At 42.1% G+C, this 14,141-nt stretch overlaps 1 protein-coding gene across 2 annotated transcripts in view; it reads left to right on the forward strand.

The window, feature by feature from the left end:
• The window catches only part of LOC108602339 (alpha-2 adrenergic receptor), a 35,767-nt gene extending 21,913 nt beyond the window's left edge, over positions 1–13,854 (forward strand). Inside the window, exons 2-4 of one of the 2 annotated variants that reach the window (XM_017990429.1) lie at positions 10,212–10,370; positions 12,528–13,097; positions 13,185–13,854. In XM_017990429.1, the coding sequence (XP_017845918.1) occupies positions 10,212–10,370; positions 12,528–13,097; positions 13,185–13,631 (1,176 nt within the window). In that variant the 3' untranslated portion in view covers positions 13,632–13,854. Of the gene's footprint in view, positions 1–10,211; positions 10,371–12,527 lie in introns of both variants that reach the window. The other variant, XM_017990428.1, reaches the window with a different exon arrangement.
• The last annotated feature ends 287 nt before the right edge of the window (positions 13,855–14,141 follow it).

Genomic DNA, 14,141 nt, shown 5'->3' on the forward strand with positions numbered 1-14,141 from the left:
TTTAGCGCGTATTAGCACACAAAGTGCCAAAACAACAACAACAGGCAGCAAAAAAATATGTCACATGGCTAAATGGACAAAACATGTGCCGTATTGAGCCTGAAAGCGAGCAAGGTCCTTTCACCATGGCATGAATTAAATGGACTACAAAGCAAAACAAAGCAACAGAAGCAGCAGCAAGAAAAAAACGAAGGCAGCAAAAACAATGCGCACAAATTCGTACACAAATTCTAAAGAAATAAAATTTTAGTATGCGCATATTGATTTTATGATCAGAAATAACTACGCATAGCAAATACAGCAGAGCAGAGCAGAGAGCAATGAGTAGGGGCCCAGGGCAACATTTCAAAAAGTGCACAGCAATCACAAGCCTGTCTATTTACTGTAACTGTATGTGTGTTCGTCTGTCTGTGTGTGTGTGTGTGTAAAATTGCTGGGCATGAAAACGAAATAAAAAAAAAGCGTGGCCTGGAGATTGTTACGCTTTGCCAGCCATACAATTTTCTTTGGGTTCCACTGACAGTCTGGCGACAGCCGTAAAGTATCTGCCGGCCATACACTTGACAGTTGTAATAAATTTTTTTCTCTGTTTCTTTCCTTTATTTTTTTTGTTGTATTGTGCGCTTGTTATTGTGAAATAGCTAACGAAACATTTCGAACAATTCTTATTTGGTAGAGCGCACATTTTATCTGCAAATCGCACTCATTTGATGCAAATCGATGTCAACCGCAAATATTTATGAAAAAATGAGTGAATGAGCTCAAGCTGCCGTTGCCGCCGCTGCTTAAGGTTCAAGGATATTTGGCTAAACTTTAAGACTCATTTGCTCATTTTTCACATTATACGCTTCATAAAAATTCTATAATCCACTAAACCTTCTGCTCTCAGCCAAAAGGCCAGACACCACAAGAATAACCTAACGCCCCAAAAATGTAACAAATACTTCCTTGTCAGACAGACAGACAGACAGGGCAATAAAAACAGAGCAAAAATAGCTGCGCCTTAAAGCAGCAGCCGCACAATGTCTAAATGCTGTTGTAGTCTAAGTGTAACTGAAACCGTAGACAACAGCTCAAGCTTGTGCTTTTGTCAATATATACAGACATACATATATATATGTATATATATGTAGCAAGTGACGCCTAAATGTTTGCCACAGAATGTTGTTTACAAATCTCTTCAGCAACGCCCACAAATTTTTGTATGCAAGACATTCTCATTGTTGTTGTTGCTGTTGGGTGTGGAGAAAGTTTTTCTTTCTCTGTTGCTTCTTTTTGTCATGCGGGTCAAAGGTTGTAGATTTCAATATTTACATTGCCTAACAACAAACATCAACAACCAACAGAAAAAAAAACTTGTCGCTGCGAGCGCTTAATGATACGCTTAAAGTTTTGCTTTGGCTGCTCTTTGCTTTTGCTTTTCCATTTGGCTCATTGTGCGGTTTATTAAATTAAATATGGCCAGCGGCGAAGCAAGCAGCAGCAGATAATAATAACAACTGGGCGGCACTTTTATATGGCTGACAAACGAGTGTAGTATAGTGGCTCGTAAATCCAAAGAAAAAAGGGACACGCCCATAGGCGGCTGCCAAAGCCACGTGCACATAAACTAGCAGCCACAAGCGGAAACTGGCGCCACAACCTTAAGCACATGTCCAGCTAACCACTTGAGCCTCCCTCTTTGTTTTTCTTTGGTTGGGTGTAATAATTATGTCACTTGCTGGTCAAATCAGTGCTGAACTTTAACTCAACTTTAAATGCGGTTTAGTTGGCATTTAATGCCCTTTAAATGACATTTGCGCCAACTGCAGCCGCTCCCCATTTTATTCCATGCTATTTCTTCTTGCTTTAGCCATTTCCGCTTCACAGCCACAATGAAATTGTATATGCTGCTGCTGCCTTAAACCAACAAAAAGATAGCAGCAAAGCGAAAAGTGTCAAATAAGAAACTAAATCGCATGTCCGCCACGCCATTTTGTAGCTCTGACCCTTTTGTGCTTTTGCCTGCTATATACATAAGTATAGCTGTGTGTATGTGTGTGTGTCTCACATTCAAGACTGCCTGCCTCAGCTTTTGGGTGTCGCTGCACGTTTTGCGCTTCATTCTTTTTTTTCTATATGGATAATGGGCAATGAGCTGAATGTCGTCGTTTCATTTTGGGCACCCCGAGGGCAGCATTTAATTACGCTCGTGTTCGCTTGTAATGAGGCAAATTGCTTTTTGCTGTCAATTAAAGTAAAGTTTTCCCTTCAGCGTGCAGCGACGACCATTAGAGCCAATCAAATGTACAGCTCAGATTTTTGGCCAACCCCAAAAAAGCGAAACGAAAACGAAACAACAGAAATAACTAAATAAAGATCAGCCTCGAATTTCCACTTCAGCTCGCATATATGCGTGGCAGCTAACACAGACTTCCGTTTCCGGCTGCTGCTGCTGCTGTAGTTTCTAAAATTGCCAAGTCTGTGTAAATACATGTGTTTGTCTGCGTGTGTGTGTGTGTGTGTGTGTGTGTGTTGGCGTCTTGGAACACGTTTGTAAACATCTTAAATGTGCTTTTAATGAGCAGCTTACTCCCCTACGTCCGCTTTGCTGCTAGCAGCTGCTGCTGCTGCTGCTGCTGCGCCCTGTTCGCAATCGCTTTGGCATTTGCCTTGACGCCTCACAACGCGTTGCAGCAGCAGCAGTAGCAAGGTTGCTGTATTTTAATAACGTTAATTAGCGCTCTAATTAGTTGTTGCTTTAGTTAGCGTTTAGTTGCGCGCACACGCTTAACGCATTTAAAACATGCAACTGCCACACGAGTAATTCTATTTAAATATCGTATGCAACACTTTTGTGTGTATCGTGTCAATTGCCATTTAAGGAAATTAATGAAAAATTAAAATGAAATTATTAACGGAATTTTGTTGCAATAACAAAACGGTACGAACTGCATGCCTCGCGTGCCTGCAACACATTGCGCTACAACAATTTAAAGCCAGCGACGCAACTGCCACAGCAACACCAACAGCAACAGCTACAGCAATTAATTAGCAATTTTAAAAACAACAAGCAGGCGTATAAATAAATTGAAACTGGCAATCGCTGTGGTTGCTCGCAGTGGTCGCCACTGCTTGACCAATATGTGCATTGATTCATTGACAATGCAACAACAACAGCAACAACAATAATAATAATAATGAATTGCCAGCCATTAAATTAGTTGCGCTTAATGCGCAAACAATGCAAACGATAAAAATAAAATAACCAAAAATAGCAGCAACAACTAACAACTGCCACTTAAGTGCTCTAGCTTAAGCAACAGCTCGACAGCAACAACAAAATGAAATAATTAAATATTTAGCAAATGGCAATTGAAACAAAAGCCTCAATTATGCAATGCGTGTGTGTTGGCAAAACAAAAACAAATATTGAAATTTAATAATGCAGGCAACACGATTGGCATTATTTGCATTGCATACTTGTGTATTTAAGGCCATAAATAATGTGCCACAGCAGCAGAGCAGAGCAGCAGCAGCAGCAGTCGAGTAGAGACGGCAGCGGTCAGCAGGCCACAAGCCAAAACAACAATGAAAATTGCGTGTGCACTGGAAAACAGTTTTGCTTGTTAAGAGATGGTCAACAGCAATAACAACAGCAACAGCAACAGCAATGCGCTCTGCAGTTGTAGCAGTTGCTGTCGTTGCGGTCGACTGCCTCACACACACACACACACACACACACACACTAACGCACACACCCACATGTGTGTGGCACATTGACAGTTACCCAATGGGCAGCTTGTGCATGGCTCATGCCCGCAGTTGTTCATTTGTTTGGCTCACAAGTGTCATGCTGTTTGTTCTAGACTTGAGCACCACAAGCTCGCCACCAACTGGCAACGTTACTCACCCACACACACGCACACACACACACATGCAGTTTGCCAGCGCCAATAACCATTGAGCGTTAAAATTTGTACAGCTTTGTTGCTGTTGCTGTTGCATTAGCTTGTTGCCGGCCGGCCGTGCTGCAACCAAACATGATTTGTTAGCCATTTGAAAACAGTGTAATTATTTTATGCCTTGCCACTGTTGACCTACTGGGTTGGCCTAGTGATAGACCATTTAAAATTTCCAATTGGCTTGGCAGCGACACAGACACAGACACAGACACATTTGCATTTAGCCAAAGGCAGTTAGCTGCCTGCTTTGAACACTTTTGGGGTCCAGGCTAGAATCTTGGCTTGTTGGCTCAATTCAAGGATGCTTGTATTTAATTTACTGTTGAAATTAACGATGCGTACATGCATGTTAGTGTGCCTGTGTGTGTGTGTGTGTGTGTGTGTGCTCGAAAACAACAATTTGGCAGCAATTTGTTACAATGCTATGCTGGCAACTGCAAATGATTAACAATGTATGCGACATTGTGGTTAAAAGCATAATATTATCATACATTTTCACCCTAGGCAGTCATACATAAGCAATGCCAAACAGCAAACACACACATACATGTGTGTAGCATGCATAGACAGCATGAAAATTAATTATATGCCATTTTTGGACTAGCGCAATAGCTCCATTAGCTTATTGCGATATTTATGTGGGCGGTCATTAGAGCGTAGAGCGTAGAGCTAGCATTAATTACACATTTCATTTCATTTCATTTTGGGCCAGCAGCTATTTATTGCCCAAAATCAATGGGCGTTAAATCAATAACTTTAACCATTTGCCTATCATGACAGCAGCAACAGCAGTAACAACCTATAAAATAGCCAAAAATAAAGTCATTAGCGCTGCTCGTACCGGTAATCTAATAAAACGCTATGCAAATCGTAATTGTTTGCGGCAACATGTATAACGCGGCAACATTAATCAAAATTTAGCAGCTAATGACTTTATATACGAAAAATGGAAATATTCCCCATAGTGCATTGGCGAAGTTTCCAGGGCAAAAGGCGCTTGCATATCGCGTCTGCGTGTCAACAAGCAATTTCCGCCAAAAGCGATCAGCGACATAAAAAATAAAACAAAAATAAAAAACAACAGCCAGCGACGACGACCAATGGCCATTGCAATAGGCAAAATACATTTGTATACATTTATGCAGCAACAGTTGGTGGGCTGTGGTTTTTATTTTTACGATAATATTAAGTGGGCAACGTCTGTGTGTTTGTATGCATGATTGTTATTGTTGTGTGTGTGTGTGTGTGGGGTAGGCAGTCGGTCAGGCAATCAGCATAAAGTGGTTGCCATTAAAAATATCAGAACGCGCAATAAAAGCGCCCGTTACGCAGCGGAAGTGTCAAGCTGGCAAATGCGACGAGTCTACATTGCTTATTGTTGTTGTTGTTGTTTTTGCAACAACAATATCAAATAATAAAACCATAAAACTGCCGACCGCAATTAAAAAGCCTCTAGCTTAATGCCAACTTGCTCTATATTTTTTATTTCATTTTGCGCGTTGCCTACTTTTCTGCGCACGACCCCAAAATGGCGCTCAATGCATTTCCGCGGCTTAGCACAAGGCTTTGTTATAAAAAAGCAACAACAACAGCCAGGCAGCCAGCAAATTGCAATTTAATGAAGCATGCCGTTAGCCGCAATTAAGCAACAATAACGAACTGCCAGCCAGCCAGCCAACCAACCAGCAGTAATAATAATAAGCGCATAGCATAGATCCGATATGGCAGACTTTATCGATTTAATGCGCGGCTTGTAAAACAAGCAGTTGGCAGCAATAAATTTTTAATAATAAAGCAAAAAAATATCAACAATTTTTGGCATGACAAAATCTGTAGAGCAATAAATTATATTTAAAGTGCGATGACGCTGCTGATGTCTGGAAATTTAATTACAACGCGTGTTGAACATTAAGCGATGCGCAAGCAATAAAATAAGTTTACTTATTGTTTTGAGTGCAAAGTAATATAAAAAGAGCAATAGAAAGGCATACTGAGTAGCTTTGGTAATTAAGGCTTAGTTAATAGTTCAATTGCATAATTTTTGAAGCGCATTGCATTGTCGTTGCTTTTGCTGCTGCTTGTTGCCTTTGGTTTATGGCAGTGCAATTGATTTTCGTTCATGACGCATGAAGTAGCGGAAATGTGAAAATGGGAAATGCCAAAGCAAATCAAGTCAGCAATGGCGCAAAAGAAAGCAGTCAATTGAAATGCAAGCAAGTCTAATAGCAGCAACCCCAACCCCAAGTTTAAGTCCAAGTCTAAGAGCGTAAAAGGAAACTGCCAGGCAAATTGGCAGTGCAAACTACAAAATGGCTGCTTCACTGAACAGCTACAAACTAGAGCAGCAGCAGCACAAATGACAGCAATGCTGCCAATGCAAATAGCTACGAGTACATGCTGGTTCTTGCCCAAAAGCAACTAAAGGTCAAGACGCGCGGGATGGGGAGCAGCTGCTGCTCAAGTACTGACAACATTGTCAAAGCTAACGAAAACGCGAGTGCGCGCTCTCACTAGTTTTCTTGGCAGTCTGTTGTCGCACTTTAGATTTATTGATTGTTTCAATGGTATCGTCCTTGTGGGGTCCAGCTTTGCAGCTAGCTGCGTGCCACGTCAACGCTGAGTCTTTGCTTATTGCTGTGTAAAAACTTGCTGCAGCTGCAGCAGCAGCAGCAACAATAACTACAATAAGCACAACAAGCAAAGCGTAGAAAAGAAAAAAAAAACAAACAAAAAATAAGAAAGGAATGAAAAGCGCACACAACAATGCTGATGATGACAGCCGCGCGCCCTTGCGCATGTCCACGCCCATTTCTATGTTTTTTTTAGCTGGCAGTCCTCGGGCGCAACGCACTTTTTTCTACACACACACACACACGCACACACATACACACTTGTAGAATTTTTGCTTTGCTTGCTGCGCAAACTTTCAGCAACGATTCGGATTGAAATTCTTTTGTGTGTTTAAAACGAGATTTTTTGTTTAGCTGCGCGTACTTATTTTATTTCATTATTTCGCACTAACTGATTTTTGGCCAAGTCAAGCGCCTGCAGGCCACATTGAGACTTTAAATTGTTCTTATGGCTTTAAGCATTGCTCATACGCCACGTGCTGCGATTTTATGGGTTTTAATTACGTTGATTTCAATTTGCCGCCTTGTGTTTACATTCCAATAAATTCTGTGCACTTTGCCCTCATTTTCATTGCTCATACTGCTTGACTGGCTGTCAGGCTTCTGTTGTGTTCATCAACACTTTTTACTTGCTGCTGCCATCGTCGTCGTCGTCGTGTCGTTAAACTTCTTGTCATTGTCAGTGTTCCTTTTTATATACAAATTTACTTCAAACTGGCTTCGACGTGGCTGCTGCTGCTGCTGGGCGGACCCTAACGATTTTGGTCGCCCATAATGAGTTTTTGTTTCCAGCAGCTTAAGCTCTGCAGTAGAGCAAGAACAACATCAGCAATTTTCATTGCTATTTAATTAAAAATTGCAGCATAATTATTTTTCCTTTTGCGCAACTCGACACAAGAGCAACGGGCAACGGCAACAGCAACGAGCAATAGCAACTTGAAATAAACAAAAGCGCTCAGCGCAATTTGAGAATCTGCAAATTAGCGCAAATGCAACTTAGCTTAACAGCGCGAGCAGCAGAATAAAGCAAAAGAATGAAAGAAAGCGTAGAGAACGAAGCAAATGGCTAACAGCGCCAAATGCAGGCGTGCAAACTTTTCAATTACATTAAATCCGCATGCAAATGCTGCCGGCACGCACAGTTGACAATTTATTGTAAGCTGCCGAGGTTTGTACGCAGCACAAAGCAACGAAAAAAGGGAATCGCACAAAAAAGAAATGTTACGTATACGCAGCATGGGTAAAGCTGTTGCCTTAGTTATAAATGCGGATTCCAGCAACCTACAGGTGTTGGAATTACGTGCCTAACAGCGTCAACATGGCGTATGAGTAACGCTTATGCCTACCATAAAAGTTTTCTGCACACTTAGCTGTGTAAGCTCCAACCGATGAGCGCTACTTAGTAGTTTATTAAAGAAAATTGCAGTTAATAAATTGCAGCCAATTGAATGCAACTTTGTATGCAAATTAAAGTTAGTTAAAGTAACTTTTAGATTACACGCTAAGTGCTTCAAGTCTCTGGTTGCTTTTGTTGATGGCTTCTACTTTGTAGCGCATCATAAATTGCAAGTGATTTTTTATGCAAAAATCCTTTTATGCATACTTTGCTTAAAGTGCTGCAACATTGCCGCAAGGCAAGGCATTAAATTTTGTAAACTATATCGCTGAAACGAGAACTATGCAGGGGCGCTGACAAATGCTGTCAATATATCAACAGTAAACCGTAAATGATGAGTCGATTTATTATGCTGCTGTTGCAACAATAGCTGCAGCAGCAGCAGCAGCAGCAGTTGCCTCTTGGCAATAAGCTGAAATAGCAGACAGCCCCAGCTTAAGTGGCTATTGGCCCCTGCCGCCTGCTGATGCACATACTTGAGCTCTTGCGCGTGTGTGTGTGTGTGTGTGTATTTTGGCAATATTATACTCAACGCTTAATACTTTATGCTTATTTTGTTGCGGCAACTTGTGCAAGACGCTGCGCTGCGCTGCTCTGCGCAGTGTTCTCAGAATTTATATGCACGACTGCTTGGCGGCCTTATATGGCTGGGGATAAAGTTTATATAGTCGCAGCTTTCGGCTGTCAGTCGCTTGCTGCTGCGGCTGTGACAGTGGCTTATGGCTGATAAGCCGGGCGCTGCACTTGAGCCAGCGCCGCAGCAGGCTCAAGCGAGTGCAACTATTCAAAAATTCAATTTGTATGTTAGCTACCAACTTTGCTTGCATATAAGCGGATTACAAGTTAAATAAATTTCGTTTGCATTACAAACTGCTGGCGTTGAAATATACGTGTGTGTGTGTGTGTGTGAGTGTGTGTGCTATAAAGTTTATAGTAAATGCACCTGCAAGCATTAACTTAAAGCTGTGGGGCTTTCATGTCGTCGGCCAGCAACAAAAGATGTTGCATGGCTTTTGTGCGGTGTAAGCAACAACAGCAGCGACAAGCTAACGCTGAGACCTTTAAAGGCCTTTCATTATGCGCAACGGCAGCAGCACAGCAGCAACAACAACAATGGCCAAAAAGCGCAAAACACACAGCCACATGAAAAACGAAAAAATGTTAAACGAAACTTTGGCTCTTGTGCAATCTCCTCGCCGCATCAAGTGCACTTTGGTGTATGCTTTTCATCAAAACACTTAATTTGCATAATTTTGTGAAGAGTTCACGGCGAGCGGCAGTTAACCCAGCTGAGCACCCAGCATCAAAAACATTAAGGCAATTTAATTCCGCCAGCTTTAAATAAATGAAATGCAACTGCAGAAAAAGCGGCAACCCCCCACCACTCACCACAGCAGCAGCAAGTTTTATATTTATGCACTTGACTTGCGCCAAAGATGGACTCACCAGGCAGCTTGCTGACTGGCTGACTGGCTTTTGTGCACTGTAATTTAATATTTTTACTTCATTTAGTTTTATGAAATTTCCGTTCAAATCGTGCACTTTGCATTTTTTGCACATTTTTCACGGCAGGCAGGCAGAACGAAACGACAGACACACAACTGACAAAGCATTTTGCAAATGCCAGCAGCTAGCCATTTCTATAGTAAATCAGTCTAATGCACTCAATAACTATGCAAGCCAAAAATCCCTCAAGGTTCTACAGATGAAATAAAAACCTTCAAAAAAAAAACGTACAGCGTTGTATATGAAAGTAAGTTGCTAAGTGGATAAAAAGCTCACAAGTTGAGCAGCTTTTGCATTCAATTTACTTGTAAATTGTTGCCTTGCAGGCACATGCCTGGCTCTGATTCTAACTGCAGATAGAGAGAGAGAGAGAGAGAAATAATCATCAATGGGATAATAGCAGATTGCAGCAATTTACAAAAAGCGAGTGTGGTAGCCACAGTTTAGTGGCTTTAACATCATTAGTTTAATAGCTTTAAATGCACAGATTTTGTCGCTCTCGATGCAAGTGCAGTGCGAATCGATAAAATATTAAATTTAAAGCTTGGCATGTTTACAGTTTACAGTTCTGTTGGCTTAAATGAAAAATTGATTAAGAATCTTTGCTGTGTGTAATCGATTGAGCTACACACACACACACAAAATGTAATAAATCACACAACTTATACATTATTTATCGTTTTCTCTCTCACTCACTTACTCTGTTTTTTTTCGTTTGTTTGTTTGCTGTTGCAGCTAAGCGAGGACATTGGTTATGTGCTGTATTCGGCGCTGGGCTCCTTCTACATACCCAGCTGCATTATGGTCTTTGTGTATATACGAATTTATTTTGCTGCCAAGGCGCGCGCCAGACGCGGCATTAAAAAACATCCGCGCAAAACAAACAACGAACAGGTGAGTAAATTATGCGAATATATTGCCAACTCATATCCAAGCCAAACAGCTGTGACATTAGCTCGACGCTCGCTCGCTCGCTCGCTCGTTTGTTTGCTCTCTTTCACACGCTTTAGCTTTTTGCTGCTTTGATTAAATGCTGCAAGCGACTGGCGAGTGGCGTCCGGCTCAGATAAGATGAGCAATAGCCACCGCAAAGCTGTCCAGCTGCCACTGTATATGCAAATTTTTGTCATTTGAATGAACAAGCTGCGATGCTGCGACAGCAGCACGCATTTTAAGCTGCCATATGTGGCGTATGCGCAATATTTTTTAGCTTAATGTGCGCACTATATTATTTTTCATAACAGCAGCGTACACTTGCAAAAAATGTAAACAATTTAATATGAGCCAACATGTAATAAAAATAATTTATTTCCTTAGAATTTTTAGATCAAATAGCTTAACAGGGACAAGTTTTTAGTCATAACTTGGTTATAAATTAAGCGATTCTTGAATATTTTACTGTTTTATGCTCGTTTTGATGCTAACAATAAAGTTGCATTATTACATTTTGGATTATACGAGTTTTAAATTTTGACGATTTTTGGCATTTTTTGCAAGGGGTAACATCACATTTTTTGCCAAAATAACAAAAATCCTAACATATTCAAATTTTAATGCAGTTTTGTTTAGATGCATCTCACAAGTCTAACAAGGCTTGAAATTTTGCAATCGGACGTCTTTTCACTGAGTTATAGCTTATCAAAAATTTTTATTTCACAGAAAGTTGTTTTGTTTGTTTACTCTTTTGTTCATAACTTTGTCAACTAATTTTCAAATCATACATTTTTATACTCATTTGAATAATTATTGCTACGTCTACATTTTATAGAATAGAATATATGAATCAGATTTTTTTTAGTTGAGTTATAACTGCTCTCACTTTAAAATTGAACAAAATGCAAAACTGCTGTATTGATTTTCTTCCCATAACTTTATCAAAAACAATTTTTTCATGAATCAAACACAATAGCGACTGATTATTTAGATTCTCACGAATTGATTGAGCTATAACACACTGTAGTCCGATTTTTTTCAGCTGAATTATGACTTATCAAAGTTTGAAATTGATAGCAAATCCTGACGGCAGCAGTTTTTAATATAATTATTCCATGAATTTTGTTTAAGCTTTCATCAACCAGCTACGCTATATATAACAAAACTATGTGTTACTCTTCAGCTTAGCTAATGCCAGTTTAGTGAGAGCGAAAAATATTTTTTGAAGCTAACTATAAAATTTGTGCGCGTGCAGTTACGTGCATTGGCATTGTGGCCCGTACGCGCTGATGGTCGCCATTGTGCCAAGCGCTATTCAACAAAAATGGCGTCGGTTAGAGCGAGAGCGAGCTGAACGTTTTGCAGCTGGAAATTATCGCATTAAAGTTAAGCAGCGTTAGCTTGATTGAGTGCAAAGAATTTCGAAAGCACACGTTGTGGCAATTACTGTCCTAAATTGCGCGCAATTACAGAGCCAATGGAGCAGACGCAACACATTTATAGCCAATTTATTCACAATTTGCATTTTCAATTAAGCGTTGCGCAGCGCAAATACAAATACTAACACACACACACACCCATGCACAAATGAAATGAAAGAACTCAAACTGCCAATATCAACGACACTTGACCGCCATTTTGTGCAAACAAAAGAAACGCGCAATGCAGTAACCAACTACAGCTTAACACACACAGAGAAAGAGAGAGCGAGAGAGTGAGAGTGAGAAGGAGAAAGAGTTACAGCTGCTGCAATTTCGTTTGTGCGTTGCAGCTTTAGTCAGCTCTGTTAATTGGCAAGCGTAATTGTTGTTGCTGCTTTTGCTCAACGCACAGTGGGCGTAAGCTGACTTTATGTGCGGCAATAAAAATACGCAAGATAATTAGCAGTGAGTGAGCTAAAAATAGTTTGCTTGGCATTTTGTCTAAAGTATTTGCAGTCAGCACGAACGAAATGTAAAATGCACTACCCAAGCTGCGAGTCCAATGTGCAGCGTCTGGCGCTTGTTTGTGTAATCGCTGCGCTCTGACACGTTTGTAAACGGAGTTAATAGGATTTGGGTGCACAAATGGGAAATGCTTGTAGCCATTGCATTAACTGTTTGCTCTTTTCGTTTGCAGGTAACGAGCTTCACCACCGCCAACAAGAAAGGCACCATACCGATGCCATCCTCGAGCGGCGCTGCAGCAATGCAACAGCATCAGCAGCGCCAAATTGCCACCATTGAGACACCACCGAACAGCGCAACGCTGCCGATGCAAATACCCACGGTCACCATGGATCTGGCCTCGGACATTTCCACCTCCGAAGCGGGCGAGCTGGAGGCGGTGGCAGCGCAAACAGCGCTCGCCTATGCAGCAAACCCAAATGGCAGCAGCAACAGTGCGCACAACAACGCAGCAGCCGACACGCCCACATCGCCCAAGGAAACGTTGCAGGTGAGCACGATAGCAACGGGCCATGGCATTGGCCTCAACGTGCCCGTGCCGCCCTCCATGAGCACCAACAATGTGCTGAACAACAACAACGGCAGCGTGGCCAGCGATGCTGCCGCTGGCGCCAACTTGGCTGCCGGCAACAGTGGCGCAACAGGCGCAACCAGAGCACAGGCTGGCGGCGGCAACGAGCTGCGTGTGTCGCCTATTGCGGCGCGTTGCCGCGCACTCTCCGTGGGCATTGACACGGACATGGTGAGTGAATTCGATCCTTCCAGCTCGGACTCGGGCGTTGTCAGTCGCTGTGCCGTGGTCAAGCCGCTCAAGTTTCGCCTGTGTCAGCCCATTTTTGGGCGCAAGGCCAAGCAGCAGCGTCGCAACGAGTCCAAAGCAGCAGCTGCGGCAGCTGCAGCGGCGACGGCCAAACAAAATGCGGCGGCTTTAAGCAAAAGCAAGGAATTGGTTATCAAAACAGAGCTGGAGCCAGCCATACCCAAGACGCCGAAGCCGCGCGATCCGGAGAAGGAAAAGCGTCGCATAGCGCGCAAAAAGGAAAAACGTGCGACTTTGATTTTGGGCCTCATCATGGGCAGCTTCATTGCCTGCTGGCTGCCGTTCTTCTTTCTGTACATACTTGTGCCCGCCTGTAGCAGTCACTGCACCATTCCGGACTCGGCGTTCGCGATTGCCTTCTGGCTGGGCTACATGAACTCCGCGCTCAATCCGGCCATCTATACCATATTCAACAAGGACTTCCGGCGCGCCTTTCGACGCATACTGTTCAAGTGATGTTTGGCCTACGTGTGCTGCTACAGGTGCGTTTATGCGAGCATCGAGAAGGCTACCGAACGCGCCATGGGCAGCACACCCATGGGCTATGGGCATGGCATGTATCAGCACTACAAGCGTTAAGCGAATCGCTTGGCTTGGCTGAGCATTTTAAATTGAAATTGAAACTGTTTTTCATTTTTAATTATGATTTTGAAAAGTAACGAACATTGTAGCTCATTTCAAAAGCAATGAACGGCTGTGAATTTGATGGAATCTCTCATTATTCAATTTACAATTTACACGTTTTCATTTATTTATTATACACAACATTGTTTTCATTTTCATTTTAATTTTGATTTTCATTTAGCTTTTTGTAAGCAATCTCGCTTGCGAACTTGAAACGCTCAGCTCGCTCAGCACCCCCCAGCACGCTCAGACGTAACTAAACACACATTTTTCACACTCGAGAAGCTCATTGAAATGCCCACAGCAGCGACGCTGGGGCTTCGGCTAGGCAAACAGCTTTTA

This window comes from Drosophila busckii, chromosome 3R, assembly GCF_011750605.1.
Source record: "Drosophila busckii strain San Diego stock center, stock number 13000-0081.31 chromosome 3R, ASM1175060v1, whole genome shotgun sequence".
Taxonomy (NCBI): domain Eukaryota; kingdom Metazoa; phylum Arthropoda; class Insecta; order Diptera; family Drosophilidae; genus Drosophila; species Drosophila busckii.